The following is a 20156-nucleotide window of genomic DNA, read 5'->3' on the forward strand; positions in this document are numbered from 1 at the left end:
CCTGTCGATTGAGGTTTCGGAAGTTTTATTAGAAATCGCAGCTACCACCGTGTCGTGTGCTGACAGGGGTCGCGACGTGAACAAATGATTGAGGTATCGCAACAAACTCAACTAACACCAACTCGCGGTCATGTATTGAAAAAACGAATGATTAACAAGACGAAGTGCAGTGGGAGTAAAATCGTGGTCACAGGCAGGTTTTTTTTTAAGGTTTGGTTTGGGTGAACGCTAAGTAGTTTTAAGAGACCGCAAGTGTTTCATTTAAATACCAAAAAATAGCCATAATTACATACAATCAACGCAACATAAAATGAATTATTCGACAAGGCACAGCTTAAATGATTGTGACAGCGAAACACGCCGCCAAACAAGTTTGCTGCACAATCAAACAAAGTGTGCTTGTTGGCTTCTGCTTGTTATGTTTCCGCACGTAAAAACTGATCATCATGCGCCATAAATTAGAAACAAACATTGACGAGTATCGAAGGTGCACTTCTTCTGTGAATAACTCTTTGATTCAGCTGTTAGCTGTACCTCCAGTTATTCTTTTTTCCGGACGTGAACTATTGATCGTAGGCTATATTCGTATTATCGACAAGACATAGCGAGAAACAACCATTACTTTTCTACTGTAGTTGCAAGTTCAAATTTTGGGAAACCGCTGGAGAAATTTGGGGTACCGTTTCGGTCCCTCAAAACACCTTAAAAAAAAACACTGGTCACAGGTACACCGCCCTTGTTGCTCCTCCCATTACTTCGCATGCAGAGCGTTCCACCTCCACCGAGTGCTTGGTAGAAAGCAAGCCGCCAACACAAGATGGTGCTCTGGAAGGAGGTTGTCAATACCAAGTGGTTCACTTCTTGGTCTTCCTCTTCGCTCTCCTGAAGATTTTACCTTTCCGTTCATCCGATGTGGTGAAGGTGATTCCCTGAGGAAGATGGGATGTTACTGAGCATGCGGCAATTGCTGGGTGTCAAAACTTTCAGTTTTATAAACGATGGGAATCCGATGTACCAAAGCATTAGTAAGATAACAAACGGTGTAGATGTAGAGCCGACAACTGCATCAGGAATGTGCTTTCCAAGCTTTTCGATGTTTTTAAAAAGTTTACGATGAGGAACTTTGGTTATTCCAACACGCCATGGAAGCAAACCTGTCGGTCGAGGTAGTCCAGGAGGTCGTTGGAACGGACAGTGAAGTCCCCGTCCTCCACCATCTCTTTGATCCTGCTCAGAAAGACCGGACGGTACTGGAGGATGTCCATGTACACGTCACGATGACTAGTGATGACGTCATGCATCAGCTGATCGACCTCGCACGGGTCGGTTGCTTTGATCTTCTTGGACGGTTTCTTGTCAGGTGGCTCCTCCAGGTGATCACCGAACAAGGTCTTCTGCAGCTCCTCCACGTCACTGGAACAAGAATAACTAAGCCATGATCGTCACTTTCGGTAGGTTGTTGCCACTCGAGGTCGCTCCGACAAGATGAAGACCGGTGGCAACAACCTCCCATTGTGCAATCCCTGATGCAATGAAGACTCACCTCCCATCCTCATATATCCGAATCACATCCAACCCTGAAAGGAAAAAAATACATTATGACGTCACACCAAGCCACGTCGACAGGAATAATAATCGTGTTTTATTTGCGCCCATTGCGATAACACACAGTACACTGCGATACAACAGACGACAGGAAGCAGCGAGGTGACATATAGTCTTCGAGTCAGCTGCTCCCATTATTTTGGCTTGCCTTTAAGTGTCTTTGCCGAGACACAGCCGCGTGCTCTGGAGCGGTGTCGAACCCACGTTCTTTCGAACGTCGCGCAGACGTTTTCATCACTCGGCTACGCAGCCGACAATGAATGTCACCTAACGGCCAGATCAATCCCAGCAAGGTGTTGAGGATCTTGCCTCTCCTCCAAGTTGGACTTCAAGACACGAATGGGTCTAACCGTACGATAATCTACGTTACATTCACGTAACCGTCTGCAGAAGAACCACTTGTGAAAGGAAGGCTTTTATTGTTTGCGTAATTGTTACGACATAATTCGCGGTGGGACAGATGAAGCAAAAAGCTGAAGGAAATGAAATATTTGGAACTGAAATTAGTGACGTCACAATAACATTTCTAATCAACAACGAGAAACACTCAACAATCACACAACGATTCATGGACAAAACTGTGCCATGTCCACACTTGACAGATCGAAACGTTATGAGATCACAATGTCAACAAAACAAAGCAACCATGGTAACGACAAAACAAATATCACATTGATGCTTAACATATGCTGCCTCTCCCAACTCCTGGGTGCAGGCTTGGACAACAAGAATCTTTGTCGTCTTTCGAAATTAGATTAGAATTATAATTAGAGTAATTTAAGCTTTTACAAATTAGACTAGGATTAGAATTAGAGCTACCTAAGATTTCACAAATTAGAGTAGACTTTAAACTAGATTGGAATTAGTTGGACGCAGTCGTCTCATATCTTTTTTTAGTGTAATAAAATGTATCTGAAGACCCTTAACCTCCGTTCTGGCTTCTCGGTGTTAAGAGAATTGTAGGACATTATTCTTTGTAGGATCCATGTAAAAGGATGCAACCAAACGTATAAAATCAGTAAAAAAGTAAGCAGGTTTGGTAACTACAAATGTTTTATATTTGTATTTTACTAAAAATATTTTATATTTACAAATTAAAAATATTTGTAGTTACCAAACTTGGTTACTATCTTTTTTTAGTTGAATAAAAGCGCCAATGTGGCAACTCGGGATCAAAGTGTCATTCCACCATTACAGCGCCAAAACCACTTATGTCATAATATACATTGTAACGTCAGTGAATTAATCGAATTTTTCATGACTTTGCTGCTCAAGGGATGGAATGACATTTCGATCTTGATCGTTTTATTGCATTTTCTTTCTATAACGTTGATAAGAGCGCAGTATCCTTCCATTTGCCAAAAAATACTGTTGGACAAACTAAAATTTTTAGCAAAACTGGAGATTGTATAAGAACCACAATTAGAGAAACAAGTTTTTGCCGAATTAGATTAGAATTACCGACATTTCGCTCTAATTTATCGAATTAAACAACTAGAATTATCTGATTGTCCAAGTCTGCCTGAGTGGCATCTGGAATGCGCAGAATTCGACATGCCATCTGTCACGACAACTCAACCAATTTGCTGAATGTGAGAGCTCTGGAACGACACTAGAAAGGGCGTCGGTTGGACACCGCTGAAGAACATGCGGCTGTGTCTTTGGCTCGACATTTAAAGACACGCCGTCGATTGAAGACAAAGGCACAACAATGACACTTAAAAACTATAATTACACGGCGGAAAAATGATTCTGGCACCTTCCAAATAATATGAGGGTGAGAACTTACAAGACAGCATGGAAAGTTAAACTGAGGTTTAAAAATGACGTCATTAACACTGAACGGTGACTAACAGGTGACGTCTCAGTATAAACTGAGGATTGAAAATGACGCCATTAACACTGAACGGTGATTGACAGGTGACGTCTCAGTACCGCACAGAACATCGCAATATTCGTAGCATCGTAATATCAATGTCTCCTGGACAGAAGAACAACACAGGTCAGTAACTACATCGGGAGTATGACGCATCACTACAAAGCCGAACGCTTGACTTGACGCCACGATCCTGCCTGTGGGTTCAGTGTGGGGTTTTCCCTGAGCATCCTCCTGTAGATGGCCGGCAGGACATTGAAGAGCTGGGGCTGGTATTGGGAAAGTCCCGGTATCTCAATCACGGCACGGGATAGAACGTCCACCATTCCGTCACGCTTCGATGGAGATAAACTGGAAATAAACAACAACAACGAACGTCATCAAGTAAATGCACTCAAGCGAGTCCAATCACGTCGCTGATGACGTTAAAGGAATTCAGTGACGTCATTGCACCTAACTGCGACATTACATTCGTTAAAGTAGCAACATGAACTGGATGGAAAGAACCTGGCAACCCTCCCAATGACCAGAATCGTACGAGACATCAGTGGAGCTGCTGATGATGAAACTTACTGCGATGAGATGAGATAAAAAAACAGACAATTTCTTCAAATAAACTTATGAAAAATATTAATGAAATGAAAGTTATTGTCCAAAAAGAAACAATCCATTGAGAATCGATAATAAAATATTTGCGGTGCAATTGCCATTAGATAGAGTAGAATTCGTCGGCGTCCAATCCTCGCAATACGGGGAACAATAGACGTGAAATCGTATAGATAGCTTGAATGCAATAGAACGATCGTTACTTATTTCACTTGTGTAGCTACAAACGACCTGTTTCAGTCTAATGATACCGGCTCGTTGTGGTAGTAGCGGTTTGTCGCGAGATTTCGTCACTCATCTTTGCACATGACTAAGAAACTGTGTTCCGAAATCTCGCAACAAACCGCTACTACCACAACGAACCCGCATCATTAGACTGAAACAGGTCGTTTGTACCTACACAAGTGAAATATGAATGACAATAATTGTTGGTTCTTACTCCAAGAGGATTGTCCACTCTTTGACGTAGCGGCTGCTCTCAGGGGTGAAACTCAGCATAAGCCCCCCCATATCAAGCAGGGAGCCCCTCGGGACCCCCCGGTTGGCTTTGGCGTCCTTCTTCAGCACGGACACCAAGCGCCCTCTCTGGTGGAGATAGTGCAGTGCTCGGGAGATCGCGCTTTCAAATTCTAATAACAAAAAATCCGGTGAAATTGATGTAAAAATAACAGATTTTGCTGTCTGGGATGGTGGCCCCTGTACCAACCAACCACTAGCCACAAAAACTTTACGTTAAAAGTTTTCCTTCTACATCACTACAACGGAAACAAACATCGAAACGATGTGATTCGGGATTGCTGGGTACAAACGCGTGTTTGAAGAACATCGGTTCAACACCGCTCCCGGGCACGTGTCTTGGCAAGGAACTAGATGAAAGTAAACTAATTAATGAACACAACGACCAGAAACAAAGAAACAACCCACCTGAATCTGAAAGCTTCTCCAGCGCCAGGGTTGCCAACTTTTCCGCGTCTCTTGAATCTAAAAGATTGTTCTAGCCTCAGTATGCGACAACGTCCGCACAGCGGTGGGAGACAGCGTAAAGTAAACAAACTAGGTCAACCAATTGTGGAACTTAGTGACAATTATTACGAGCAACATCTTTTTTCATAAACTATGAAAACTACCAGACGGTGGCGCTGTCTACCCACCACATACGTGGTTGCACCTCACTACACAATAACTGCCGAAGTTGTGACGTCGGAAACAGTGCCACCATTCGGGTTGCCGCATTGGTGTGGTTATGCCGTTAAGTGGCCGCCATCAAGCATCTCGCCACAACCCTTGTGGAAGATTCCACAGATGGGAATGCCGCGAGGGTCAAGGCACAAGTCTCCTCCATGTTGGACAAGTAAGATATCGGGAAAGAACTAGAAATTTAATTAAGGCGTAAACCCCGTGCCATAAAAAGTTGGCAAAAAACGCTTAACACAAAAGCAACTTTTTGGTTTTCAAACACGCATCGCTTGCAGTCAGAGAGAAGCCAACTTTGAGGCAGTGAACTTCATTGAGCTAAATTGTTCAGGTCGGCAGGTAACCCAGTTTTTGAATGAAAACGGTTTTGTAAAATTAAAACGTTCAATTCTTAAAATCTGACAACATCTAACTTCAAAGCAACAAAACATCAAAAGTGACCAAACAATTCAACCTGACTGATAAGCAACCACGTTGGCACAGACCATGACCTACGTCACTGCGTCCAAAGCATTGTTAAGTGGAAACTTCAACTTTCAACTGGTTGGCGCAAAAGCGAATTGAGAAACCTCCAAAACTCTTTGTGCTGACCGGGCAGAACACGCTATACACTACTAATCTAGTATGCAGTCACAAACATGCGAATAAAAATGTCTCTAAATTTCGCGCAGCTGCTCAGACAATCTTGAAAACAAACAAAACAGCTGATTGTTCTTTTTACTAGAAACCTTCTCATCTTGCGGCTGATATGTTACGTCATCAACTTGGCTTTGGAAACACGAAGATTCCTTCTGTCAACGTCACAAACAGCCAGTGTGGCTTTCCTGAACATGAGGAATGAAATGAAAACGACTTTCGTCATCTCACCGTCACGTGGTCGTTCCGGTTCATCGCTTTCTGAGCCATCATCGTCATCATCGAGGAGACGGAGGATTCCAAACACGGACTGTGGCTTCTTCTCTTTAGGAGGAGCTGACGGAGCAATATCAAATGAGAGGAAGATGAAATTTCGCGAATTACCATGCCAACAGTGACAAGAGATAAACTCAAACCAATCACAAAGATTACAGCCTACGAAAATTAAAATCGACTTATAAAGCGTCATATACTTTTCGGCTTCCCTGGATGCAACATGCAAGCCTAAAGTCAAGCACACCACTAGTATTATTACCTACCAGGGGGGGTTGTAGATGGCTCTCCATCCGACTCCACCTGATGGATGTAGGCGTGATGCTCCCCATCCGACTCCACCTGATGGGTGTAGGCGTGATGCTCTTTCAATTTAATCTTCATCTTCTTTTTCCCCAGTGTCTTCTTCAGACCAATTCGACGACCCTGCGGCACAATCAGGGAACAATGTTTTTATTTGAAACGACGCATCAGAGCGGATCTAAGGGAAGTCATCAACAATGAGGTACCTTCTGTATGATGGCAGGGGTGTCCATGTCGCTAAAGTTTGGCATAGGAGTGATAGGGACCAGATCACTCTTCGTTCTTCTGCTGGTGGGGGTTTTGGAAGAGGAGGTCTCTATTAGTCCACTGGCAACCCCCCTCAGGAGGACTGAATCATTCACCGAGTAGTCCAGTTCATTTGTTGGGGCGAGTTCGACTTCCTTGGAGGCTGGGCGGCAATCGGTGGAAGGGGCTGGTTGACTCTGACCCCTCTTCGCATTGTCTTCATCTGGTGGATCCCCTATGCGCCCCTGTGGCTGGCTCAACGATTTCCTACTTGTGACGTCAACGTCACACTCCATCATTGAGACGTCATAAACTTCTAAGTCGGAATCGCTGTCTTGTGATTGGTCGACATTCTTACTTCCAAAGAAGAATTCTTCATCAAACACATTGTGGATGCCAGGAAGAGCATCCGGAGATGGGACATCTGGATGAGATGTGAGGTCTGATGCATCTTCCCGTGATAACTTTTTCTCCACAGACAAGGATTGAGGAGGTTCCGATTTGCTTTTTGCGTCTGTCACCTCATCTTCTTCTAATCCAAACGATACAGAATCCTGAGCAGTGGCAGAGGTCGAGTTGGGTGAAACAGGAGCAGATACACTGGATGTGCATTTATTTCCAACGAAATGCATGTTCGTATCTTTTCCATTGATACCAGCCACAGCTTTCAAATCGTCGTATGTCGCATCTTCATCTCGAAAGGATGGATCCTTTGAAGTGCTGCTGGCTTCAATGTTGATGTTTGGAAATTCAAACGCACTTCCATCCAGATTCCCACTGATGTTCACAGAAGCACCACGAACAGAGGAGAGAAGAGGTCGGCTCTTGGACTTCAAGGAAGAGGGAGTCGTAAAACTCGCAAATAAATCGTCATCAGATGGAAAAGTGGTCGATGATAGGCTGTTATTCATCACGAGATCAATTTCACCACAAGTATCCTCTTCACTTCCATCAACACGTTCCTTAATATCTAAATTATTTTCTTCATTCTTCTGCTTATCTTCTGTTAATGCAGCTCGATGAAGAGGAAGACTGGAGCCAAGCTTAAGAGCTGCATCTCTAGCGATTTCATGACTTCCACAGTGACCCGTATAGATGTAGAGCTGGAGGTGATGTATGTCTTGGATGTTGCAGGAGGAAGCGTGGTAGATGCCGTCCTCATCACATCCTTCAGTCAACACCTTCACATAATAAGAACTGCTAAGTAGTTACGCGATATGGTTAAACAGCCAACGAGGAATTCTGAAATTGCGCATCATTTTCGTGTTCCAAGGGAGATATATCTTCTTTACATAAAGAAATTCTGTTTTAAGATAAACAGATTTCCCCTTTTAACAGCATGAAAGTTACAGTAGATTAAATACAACTAAGCCATAAAAAAGAAATCCTGTAATTCGGTTCAGCATTAAACCAATTGCGTGAAAACCTCAAAAGCCAAATGCAAACCATGGGACGGATGATGCCATGGGTGCTCAATGAAGCTCGTGCTTCTGAAGGAGGACGCTGCATCAGCGCGGTGGGAAGAGAAATGCGAAACGTTCATGCACATGACGTCATACTGCTCCAAACTCACCTGCAGTAAAGAGGGACATCTAGCGGCGAGCATGAACTTGTGAAAATAGAACAATTTTCCTTCTGTCTCCACTCGCAGGTCGCTCAACTGAGGATCGTCGATCATCTTCCGTAAATCTTCCAACACCCTCATTGGCTCCTGGTAAGTCTCTGAGTAGTGCATAGTTGAATCAGCTTGAGAAGTTGGATCCTCATCAACAGCTTCCTAAACAGGAAGAGTTAAAAAAGTTGTATCTTTCGACTGCCATCAGGATTGTCCGTATCACAATACCAACCTCCAGGTGGGGTCTGGCTGGAGGAGACTCATGATCACCGGGCCCATCAACAGGATTGTGGAGGTTGACCAGGTCCAGAAGCGTTGAAGGGATAGCCTCGCTAGAATGCTGCAATTATACCGGAAGTGAGATGTTAGAAGCTTCAAGGTAAATATCCACACAACACAGGCACCGACACGTCGTGAGTTGACGTCACAGTGACAAACCGCGTCATAAGGAGACGTCACATGGGTTATAGCAATTTTCACAATGAAAAAAAATTCTTCGCAGTTCCAGTATTCAAATGAAGTCACACGGTCGGTCAACCTGGGGAACGTCTGCGGATGTGACGTCGGCAAACTTGTCATCTGCGGAGGTAGCGTTGGAGACGGGTTGATCCTCCGCACGACCAGGAGGCGATGGGAGGGAAGAGATGTTGTCGAACTGAGACAAAAGACCAGCGACCCGGAAGTTGTAATCAGGAGGAGCATCCGTGGTGAGAGTCCACTTGGATGCAGACGCAAACCGGCTCAATTTCATCGGCGACCTCTCCTCAGACGAGCACTCCTGCGTGAAGAAGCGAATGTGACGCAACAATGATGTGAAAACGATGCAATAAAATGAAACGTCGTCCATTCTTCCTTTGAAGCTTTACAAATTTCATAAAACTTCACAGAAGAAACACGAGCAAACCTGACATTAAAATATTGCCACGATTCATAGTATCCAGGAGGTTATTGAGCAAACTGTGCATGGAGCTGCAGCAAGGCAGCGAAGGATATTGCGGAAACATCTCAAACCAACTGTTTGAGAAACTAAAACAAACATGCGCGTGCAGCCGAGAAGCAAACACGTGGAACAAGAGGAAAACAAAACCAATGGTCGCACAGCAACTCATGGTGGAAGTTTCATGCAATGAAACACTTGTTTTGTCTTATTTACCTTATCAGAAAAGAAGTTTTCTTTCCTTTCATTGGTCGAGAAAAGATTGTCTTCTCTAGATGGCACTAGAGCAGGCCTAGAAATCTCCCCATCTTCTTCTTTCTGAGCCTCAGAGCGGGGGCAGCTAAGGCCGATATCTTTCTGTTTGCTAGAAGCAGGCAGCATCGGTGTGGAAGAGACTTCGCTGTTGGAGGCTGCGAACAAGACATCACTGTCACTTCATCAGGTTTAGATCTTGTGAGGATTCACTACTGTGGCTGAAGATACAAGCAACCCTAACCACGGAGCCGCACATGGATACCAAGGTGCAGTTGCGTCAGTGCTTAACTGAAAGTCGCATTATTGTTACAGAACACAAACTCTGATCGGCGTCTTCATCAATAGAACTCGTAAAGCGTTCACTCACCTGACCCGGATGCACTGATGATGCTCTTCACTCGTGCTTCGAGCGCTTTCTTTCGTGACGTCATACTTATCTGCAGCATCGCAGGAATCGGGATCTCTTTCTTCCTGTGAAGATGATCATTCTCAGTTGAACGGCAAAGATCAAAACCAAGTAAGATTAGCTTGTTGTAGTCATGGAAACCCCACCGGTATCAAGGAACACTACCATCACTGCCCTCTAATGGCGAGGTGGTGCTGGTTATTACAGCAGTACCTTCTTGCAACAGAACAGTCGGTACGAGCATCATTAAAATAATTTTGATTTTCACATTCACCACCATGACGTTCATGTTGCAAAACATCGTTACAAATACACGAGACTAAAAATATCCAATGCATTGTTACCCATGGAATGTCCTTCACCATTTCGGGAGTGGATGAAGGAAAGCTGCGTTTCAACTTACCTCCGCTTCTCTTCCTTGATCTTTTGCTTGGCTGCTGTGCTTGTTGAAGCTGAGATGCCGAGAGCGAGCTAAAGACAAATATAGAGTTGACACTGGACAACCATTGAATCAGTCGTGACAAGCACTTTGCCCGTGAATAAGTCCGATGAAATTGCAATTCATTCCAGCACATACTCCTTCGCACCAAGCGGCTCACAACCATTGACACAACAAAAGACGAGTTTGATATACATGTACGTAAAAAAATCCCTACGTCAGTAACTCTGGAACAAAGCTCTGAAATAATTCAAATTTTTCTTTGCATGTTGCTGGGCTGAGCAAACGGTTTGTCGTCATCACCTTCAGATTACTTTGCATAGCACAAGCTCAACTTGGAATATTAGACACTGCTTGCTGGCGCTTGCTTTGATTTCGCCATGGCAACCGACTAGGTTTGATCAAGGTCTTCCACACAGTTGTGGGTGTGGCTCCCAACAAAACATATCTGTTTCATCACAATGGGCACCAAATGACGTCATTTTCATCGCTAACCTGTAAAATATCTTCATCCGCGTTCTTTGGAGACCGCACCTTCCTCTTCCGTCTGGGTTGTACCGCGACCGAAGGCTTGGACTGTGACGTAATAGTAATCAACCTCAATATAGTGAGCAAAAAAACACATTTGGTGCAAAAACGAAGCTCTTACCGCTCTGTAACAGAGCTAGGGGTGGCAGCACAGTCTCTACAAGTTTGCAGATGAAAGATGCAAGTTAACGCTGTTGAACGATCACAAAACCAGATCAAAAGTTCTAGACCAGCGATCTAAAGTTCTAAACAGGGGGTCTACGGACACTTTGGGGTCCACGAAACGCTTTCAGGGGGTCCGTGAAAGTTTCCGAATTTGCAGCATGGTTGATAAATTACACCATTTAAAAATGGTTATATATATATGTTTTATTTGTGTATTAGGCCTGCAATGAATCTTAAATTGAGCATAGCGACGCCCCGGTGCGTTGTTTGAAATTTCAAAAGGCGTCGCACAAAGCTTCGGTTTCTTAGCTAAAAATAATTCATGTAAAAAAGTTAAATGTTTTTATAAAGCTATGTAGGCTACAATTGGATGGGCATGGTTGCTGAAGGAAAGGCGGTGGAGAGAGAAACTGGCCATTTTACTCTGGTTAGTACCAAAGGCTTAGTACAATGAGAACCTTATCTTCTCATTCCCCGATGCTAGGATAAAGTATGGGACTCACCTTTACCTTTTAGGCTACAGTATGTTCAACTTAAATCTTTTCAGACAGCAGATTGTTGATCAATGCTTAATTTAGAAATGAAACGTTAGTCAGCAGCCTGTTAGAAATCACAGTTTTGCCATGACTGTGATTGCAACAAAGTATTGATTGCAAATGAAAAAAAGGAGAAATGCTTGTAACATCGCAAAAGTTCATTAATTTTCGATAAAATTTATACAAAAACACCAAACCAGCATATAAATTGCTGACTTTTGACTAGAGATGTACCGATATATCGGTATCGGTGATATCGGCCATTTTTTGAGTATCGGTATCGGCAAAATTTGGCTGATACTAAACACGTACAAAAAGGCGTTTGCTGCGGATTTTCTACAGAAGCAAAGATATAATTTTTTTTAAAGTAGTAACTAACGTCACATTGATGTACAAAAATAACAGCCTGTTCAAATTTTTGATACGTCACACTCCCATGACTTCTTGGGCGCACATTTTAACATTGGTTGCTTAGAGTGATTCTTTCACTTAAACAAAACATTTTGTTTCAGCAGTTTTGCGTTGTTCGATTCTTAAGTTGTGTAAGGAAACTCAATTTCTCCAATATTTATCATTTGTGTTTCTTTTTTACTCTCGGCAGAGTATAAAACTTGTAAAAGTTTTTCATCCATACAACGTCATGAATTAAATTATTATATCTCAAATCGGCAAAATAACGTGACATCATCTAAACGTAACAGAAATAGCGAAGAGCAAGTATCACTATAAAAAAAAACACAAAATGCAACGCAAATAGGCAACATCAAAAGACATAGATGTTCTTTGACTTGTCAGCAGCAAGTGGTGATAAATGTGGCTGTGGGAGTTCGTTGCGCAGCCTACTTACCCTACTCTGACATTGTTTAAGCTTGGTGAGTTTATTACAACGAAAGGTGGTAATTAAATCCACAGGCGCCGACTTTCAAAAAACCTTGGGGGGCGAGAAAGATGATGACGTCATAACCATAACGCTATTGTACTCAATTAAAATAGTCTTTGATTAAGCTCACTGTCTTGTTTATATTGACACCTAGGTCGCAAACCGAATTTATTTGAATCGCTGCTTGAAAGGATTAGTTTTACGCATGCGGTACGCCTAGTCGTAAAATTTTTGATATTGTTATCTCATAATTGGAACAGTTGGAAACATGCCGATTCATTTCCTTTTCGTTCGAGTAAATAACAACGATCAAGACAGTGAAGTTATTGAAATAAAACGCAAAAAATCATGATCTCAAGCAGAGTGGAAACCCACCATCAGTTTTATTAACCTCGTTTCGCGCATTTTGCTAATTAGGCTACTTACCTTCAAAGCGTTAACAACGGCGAAGTGTTTTCCCTTCTGTTTTTTATCGAAAGTCTTTATAGTCTTTTATCGAGGTAGTGTAGGAGTGAATATATAGATGAGTGTATGAGATGTAGCCTATATATTTTCGCAATATATACAATCAATATAATTGAGGTAAAGTTTGCTAAAATCGACTTCATGTGTGAAGTCACAAAAAATCTAACGGACGTTTGGAATAAACATTCAACCTCGCATTCGCTTTTTCGCTACCACGCGTTTTGACTTTGAAGTTGCTCCTTACGCGCGGGAAGATAAGCAGTGTGTGACTGTGAGCGTGCGTGCCCCGTGTGCATCTCGGTAGTAATTTACATTCCAGAGAAAGCCATGCGATCAGCTGCTGTTTTGCGGGCAAGAGCAACGTAGGCTGTTTTTCGCTTTCGACATTCTTTAAGTCCGTTTAAATGATCTAAATCTCTTTCGCGAAGTATTTTATCTTTGAAACACCACTTGTATTAGCCATTTTTGTAGCCCCTCAACCATAAATTTACGGGGGGCGCCGCCCCCGGCCCCTCCGGAAGTCGGCGCGTATGATTAAATCACAAACTGATAGAACCAGCTTACTAAAAACAACCAAGTTACATGTGTTTTTTAAACGTTTAGCAACGTAAAAACGATGCAAAATTATACATTTTTGATACCTGGGTAGTCTTGGCCTGGCAAAAGCTTCTCAACCAAACGACAAGCGCCCTTAGGGGTAGGACCTTTGACATACTGATATCCAATTGAACGAACCCGAACCATCACATGTTAGGTTGTCCGTCCAATTGTGGCCATTTCAGCATTCAGCCAGAGAGTTGATTATTACTTTAAACTTTTTTTGGTAATTACACAACAAACAAGAGCAATAGCAGTGGTGGGAAGTTGCATTTTTCCTTTGTTCCGAGAAACGCAACCTTGATGACGTCATGAACAGCGAAGCTTAGCTTCTGATTGGTTGATGGTTCGTGGTTCAATGGGATATCAGTATGTTAAAGTGCCTACCGCCTTAGGTTGCACATTACTTGTCGAATAGTTTTTGTACGACTACACAAATGACTTGGTTTACATTTTACATCTTATTATCAACTATATATGATTGCTTATTTGGAGAGTTTGCGCAAACCCTTTATTAATTTTTCAGAAACCCCAATTATGATGTAATGTTTCTTCCCTTATACCCCAGTTCTCAAGCACGGTGGCCTTTCATTACTAAAACCTACTATTATGAGTTATGACACAACATTGAGTTGGGATTGGATTCTTGAATCTTCAAGTGCCAAGGACTTCCAAATCCGTCCATTGTCACTCATAATGACGTAATAATGCCCCCTTTGGCACCTAATGTTGCCCATTTGAAGGTCCCCTTGCTGCTCTATAAATTTCCAAATTTGGTTGGTTTTGTGGCGTATTTTGGAATTTATTTATTGTAAGCGCCAAACTTGAACACAACTAATTTTGAATTTAGGGGATTTTTTGGTTTTAGACTAATTTGTCACTGTGTCAGTCGCGGTGGTGCCACGGCTTGTGTTTTAGCACATTTCTTGTGGTTTTACTTTTGATCTTGTGTTTTAAGTTTTACCTTATTTGCATAAAACTATTAAAAAAAGCTTTGAATTGGCATATTGCTTTTTTTAATACAGTCGCGCTCAAAAGTTTAAGACCACCTGTCAAAATTTTGGATTCTTACAATAATCTATGGAAATCATTTTAAATGTTATGTCATATTGGGTTTTATGCCATTACTGCAGTGTTATGTAACAGAGCCTTCTGTATAAGCCATTATGAATGAGCTATTTCTTTCAGAAATAAAAAAAATAAACTCTTTTTCAAGATTTGTTGCTGAAAAAAAAAATGGCAAAAAAGGAGCTTATCAGCTGTGGAGAGGTCAAAATTTGTTAGATTAAAGGAAGAAAGGTACTCAGAACGAAAAATATCCGAAAGACTAAAGTTCAGCAAGACAGCAGTCTATAAGGCAATAGTTAAATCTAAAAAAATTGGAAGTTTAGTGGTCTTAAAAAAGGGTGGTAGACCCAGGGTTACCAGTCCAAGAGATGACCATGTGATGAGGAGGATGGTAGTGCGCTCACCCACGTGCTTTGAGGCCAAATTCATCGCTAAGACGGAGTTTTATGGTAGATGTACTTACATTTGTACCTTTACACAACAAAGCCAATCTAATTTTTTTACTGGTGATCGTGGGTGATCTTTTGAGAACTGAGATCTTAAAACTGAAAATGATAACAGAGAGATGTATGTCCGATTCTTCTGTTTATTTAGAAAATTTTGTATTTTACTCCACAATATTGTTTCTTTTGCATTCTTGCATTTTATTCAGCGTTTACCTTTGAGTGCCTTCCCAGACGGCAAAATCTGTCATTTTTTACACGTTGAATCAATGTAAAAATGACGAATTTTGTTGTCTGGGTTCGTTCAAAATAAGTGTTTTACATCAAAAGAACATTTTTCATGATTAACAATAGAGGTTAATGAGATAAAGTCTTGCAGCGAAAACGTGTCAACGAAAAAAAGACAGTTGCCAAGTAGCGTTTGACATAAAAGATGAAGTTAAAACCTAAGTAGGTAAAACCAGTTTATAATAAACCTGGGTTTCGGCATTACATGACCTGGAATTCCTTTGGTTATACTTCCTTCGTTAGACTCTCAGTTGATGTTACTTTATCATGGCAGAGGAATCGATTAGTACGCAACGACATGCAAACGGTCAAAATGCAAAAGAAACAATATTGTGGAATAAAATACAAAATTCTCTAAATAAACAGAAGGCGTCGTTGGATTTTCAAAAAATTGCCGAATAGGGAACTAGCTGAAAAAGACTGTAGCCGAATAGGGAACTAGCCGAATCGGACTAGCCGAACTGGACTGTAGCCGAATAGTAGCAGACCCGTGCCCGTCAATGTCATCGATCGTCATAAGTGCGTCGCGAGTTCAGCAAATCCTTCTAAATGTTTTGCTTTGAAACTTATGAACAGTGGTTTCCGTTAGGTGATGTGATGTACTAAAATTACAGATAACATTTTAGGGGTCTGTGACCGCTTCGAGATCACCAAAAGCGGTCCGCAAAAACAAAAAGGTTGAGAACCACTGTTCTACACAAAGATACCAACCTTGCACGAACGAAGGTGAGTCTTTAGTCCTCGACTTGATTTGAATGTTTTGTTGCATTGGTCACATGATTTGGCTGTCAATCCAGACGGTGCTGGATGAGGTGACAAGTCTCTAGTTTCATGGTCAGTTGAGCTCAACTGCTTGTCTAGACAACTGAAAAAAAATATTTAAAAAAATAATCCACACTATATTTAAGTTTGATAACTTGACTACATCAAAGTATGGTGTTTGGCAAGATTTTAAAGGAACATGTCCTTCTGGTGTCAAACCCAGATGGAAGAGCTGAGAACGTAGCCTTTAACCAAAGAGGTAATTCCTCCAAGGCAGAAGAGTGAAGGGTTATTATTCCTTAGGGTGCTGTTCATTTATTCCGTGGCAATCTCACAGCGATATTGCAAATAGATCAGGCCAGACTTGAAGATGATGACTTGACAGAGAGAAGCTACATTGAAGTTGTGCTATTGAGGAGATGTTTTGAATGCATATACAGTAGAAGAGTGCAAAATTCAGTGGCAATGTAGAACGTATGTTTGATAACAAGGTACTTGTATTCTTGTAATGGTAAATGGGTTTCTGTCCAGGTTACTCAAATGGGGAGACTAAAGAAATGGGTAGAAAGAAAAGAAGTCAGTGCAAACTTTGTAACAATGTAACATCATAAAGAGGTCTTCATTTTATTGTCTTTGAGGCTGCTTCGAGTTGTGAGAAATAATAACACATCTCAACATGAGCAACTAAACACCTAAGTAACAAAACTTAATAAAACAGACAAACTATTCACAATGACCATTTGTGCAAAACTTTATTACTTATTATTTTTAATTCACATAGAATAGATGTAGCATTATGGATCCTTAAAAATGTGCAATTTTACATAACACAGTTATTTGAAACTTACACATTTACATGACGATGTCGAGAAGGTGTGTTGAGATGAGAGATGTCCTTACCACAAGTTGGACAATCACAATTCAACCTTCTGGAATGAGAAAAGTATGACGATGTTACTCTTTCCTGAGATATTCTTCTTGCTACTTCTAAATTGGCATTTTGACATTCTTCAAAATGCTTCGGATGTTGATTGGTTTTAATTTCTTTCCCGCATGTTTGACAAACAATGACATCATTGCGAGATGCATGGCCCGTTTTAGAAGCAAACTTTTCATTCAAACACTTAACATGGTGGAGACCACAATCTTTCTTCAAAACAAACGTTTCACATAATGAGCACATAAACCCATCCGAGAGATCTTCATTATTTAAACAATGTCTCTCTTCCTGGCTCTTCCCACTTGGATTGACTGCATCTTCGTCTGTTTTACAGATATCTTGGTTTGATTGATTCTCACAATGAACCCGAAGTGAGTCATCATGGTCTAGTTCTTCTAAACCAAACAGGGTGTCATTGCTCCCTACTGGTAATGGTAAAACAACATGTTTCTCAGCCAATGCATCATTCTCAATGCTCTTTGGACTTTCTTCAGAAATGTTCTTGTTGGTTTCAGCTGCTGCTTTTTTGATGTTTGCTTTTGCATTAACTTTGCGCTTTCTTGAAAGAGACACAGGTCGAGTACGATGCAATGTTGAGACAAAGGCATCCATAGAATCATCCATTCTTATTACATTTCCATATGGTAGGCTATACAGAAAACTATTTCATATTATACTTACACTATGTTTGCTTTGAAACAATAGGGTATGAATTTCTGAAAGCATGAAATATAAAACAGAATGGAAGATCTCTAAACTATGACTTAAAAATATCACAGCTGCTGGGGGTAAGTTTGCTCTGGAGTGGTGTTGAACGACATCCTTTCGTACATTTCACAAATGTTCTCTGGGAACCACTGGTTTACAAGAAGCTCACAATGACTGGAATCAAAACTTAAACTATGAATCTAGCAACCAACTGTATACCGTTAGCCTATAGTCCCATCGCCAGGTAGGATAAGCATGACAAAAATAATTAGTGCTAAAAATTAATCTGTTGAAGCAGAATAGAAGATGCAAATATTTCAAAATGAACTGTAAATTGTAATATACACCTGTACCAACTGTATGCTAACCATTGCTATTTGCTAGTACATGTGTGTAGTGTACTAGTGGCCGATAGGGATGCACAATACAGAATACAGGGTTGGAAAAAATCATGATTTTTTTTATTTAAATCAGATTTTTTTGATTTTTTTTATATGAAAAAGCGTCGAGTCCACTTGGGGGAAGAGATCATTTTAGTAAGACAGCAGAATTATTTTTAACCCCTTGATTGATTGAAAGGCTTTGCTTTGCAAGTGTTTAATCATTTTTATTATCATATTGTAGGCTAGCCTGTCTATTGCACATATTTTTAAGTAGGTGTGATAACTGTGATATGTTGCTTTATACTAAATCATAATGTGCATATCAAGATTGAGGTACGTCTCAGACTGTCATCTCACTACACTAAGATCTTTCCTTACGTTTGAGCACACATCACTTTGCTTTTTTGCTCAACTGATGCATAGCCTACAACCAGACTTTTTGCAAAGAAAGTTTAACTGTGTAATATATGTTACCGACGTACCATACCAAAACAATAAAAGTTCAGATGCCACAAAATTGCAGTTTATTTTGCATTGAGAAGTTTGTACATAAATACAAGCTCGCCAGCTTTTGCAGTGCCTAATCAATTTCGAACTTCTGATTGAACCAGACCAAAAGTGGAAAAACTTGCTCAAAAACTATGTTTAGTGAACAACACTGTTTGTGAACTGCCAAGTAAACTACGGTAAGTTGCCTTTCAAAACACGCATAGCCTATAGCCTTAGGTATTTAAATATAACTTTTGTATTACAGAAAAGCAGTGAAACGTTTGTTGATGTATATATATATTTATTTTTATTTTAGCAAATAAAAAAGGCAGTGGCTATTTGACCGGCTCCGGTCTTTGAATCTGAAACACTATTTGACCGGTCATGACGTCACTACATAAGCACTTTTTTCTTTTTCTCTTTCAAAGCAAAAGACGATAAGCGCATTAAGTTTTAAATTCAACACGTTTTCTTCAACTGAGTCAGTGGCGCATACGTAACGTCTCGGGCTGCCATTCTAGAGGGAAAGAGTTCGATACTATCCGGAAGCGTTCTTTTTTTTTTTTTATTTAACTAAATTTTGACCCAAAGTGCATTTTTGTCGTCAATTTTTAATTTGAGTAGCCTACAGCCTATTTTTTTAAATCTTTCCAAATGTGAGTAATAAAGTTAAGTTTTTTTAATTTGTGAATAAAAGAATAACAGTTAACCTCTCAAGTACATGTAGCTCCACACAGAGTGAAATTTACATGCCTTTTGACTCCTTTTTATTTCTTTAAAAGTAATATCTAAAAAGACATTATTGACCCAAAAAGAATGTCTAAAAAGACTTGAAAACTTGAAAAGCAACTACGGACAAAGGCCAGTGTTTCGATCTCCCGACCTCTTCAGCGTAGCGTAGTAAAGTGAAAGTGGAAAGTTGTCTTGAAGGGTTGGTTGAGATGATGATTTGAAACTTGACTGATTGTTGTGCGACAATGAGACTGGATTTAATTTTTAACTTCGGACTTCAGCGAAACGTAATCTTACAGCCTATTAGACGGAGTGATTTTTTCAGAGAATTTGTGCTAAGAAATGAAAGGAATTTGTTAAAAATAAAGACTAGAAAAAACTTTTTAATTCGTTTTGAAACTTTTTTATTCACCTGTTGATTCATTCATATCAGTTTGTATCCTTTTGTATTTAAAAAAAAAGAAAAAAGAACGCTTCCGGATAGTATCGAACTCATTCCCTCTAGAATGGCAGCCGGAGACGTTACGCATGCGCCACGGACTCAGTTGAAGAAAACGTGTTGAATTTAAAACTTAACGCGCTTATCGTCTTTTGCTTTGAAAGAAAAAAGTGCTTATATAGTGACGTCATAGCCGGTCAAATAGTGTTTCAGATTCAAAGACCGGAGCCGGTCAAATAGCCACTGCCAATAAAAAATCATTTGATTTTTTTTAATTGATTTTTTTGATTTTTATTGTTTGATTTAAATCATGATTTAAATCAATGATTTAAATCATTTGAT

General features: G+C 40.7%; 1 protein-coding gene across 2 annotated transcripts; it reads right to left on the bottom strand.

Moving 5' to 3' along the window:
- Nucleotides 1-4: 4 nt before the first annotated feature.
- On the bottom strand, nt 5-17735 carry LOC145779316 (uncharacterized). Of its 2 annotated transcripts, none has more exons than XM_082590872.1 (15): nt 16972-17735; nt 16073-16226; nt 10887-10967; nt 10356-10423; nt 9914-10017; nt 9508-9701; nt 8893-9132; nt 8587-8694; nt 8313-8516; nt 6700-7920; nt 6457-6616; nt 6149-6253; nt 1544-1577; nt 1155-1413; nt 5-929 (listed from the first exon to the last, which is right to left on the bottom strand). In XM_082590872.1, the coding sequence occupies exons 1-15, from the start codon at nt 17685-17687 to the stop codon at nt 855-857; spliced, it is 3723 nt and encodes a 1240-aa protein (XP_082446998.1). In that variant the 5' UTR covers nt 17688-17735; the 3' UTR covers nt 5-854. The 2 variants fall into 2 exon arrangements, with proteins under 2 accessions (XP_082446998.1, XP_082446997.1); XM_082590871.1 differs by lacking the exons at nt 5-929; nt 1155-1413; nt 1544-1577 and adding exons at nt 1584-3832; nt 4527-4716; nt 5012-5068.
- Between the last annotated feature and the right edge of the window lie 2421 nt (nt 17736-20156).

This window comes from Aplidium turbinatum, chromosome 11, assembly GCF_918807975.1.
Source record: "Aplidium turbinatum chromosome 11, kaAplTurb1.1, whole genome shotgun sequence".
NCBI classification, from domain to species: domain Eukaryota; kingdom Metazoa; phylum Chordata; class Ascidiacea; order Aplousobranchia; family Polyclinidae; genus Aplidium; species Aplidium turbinatum.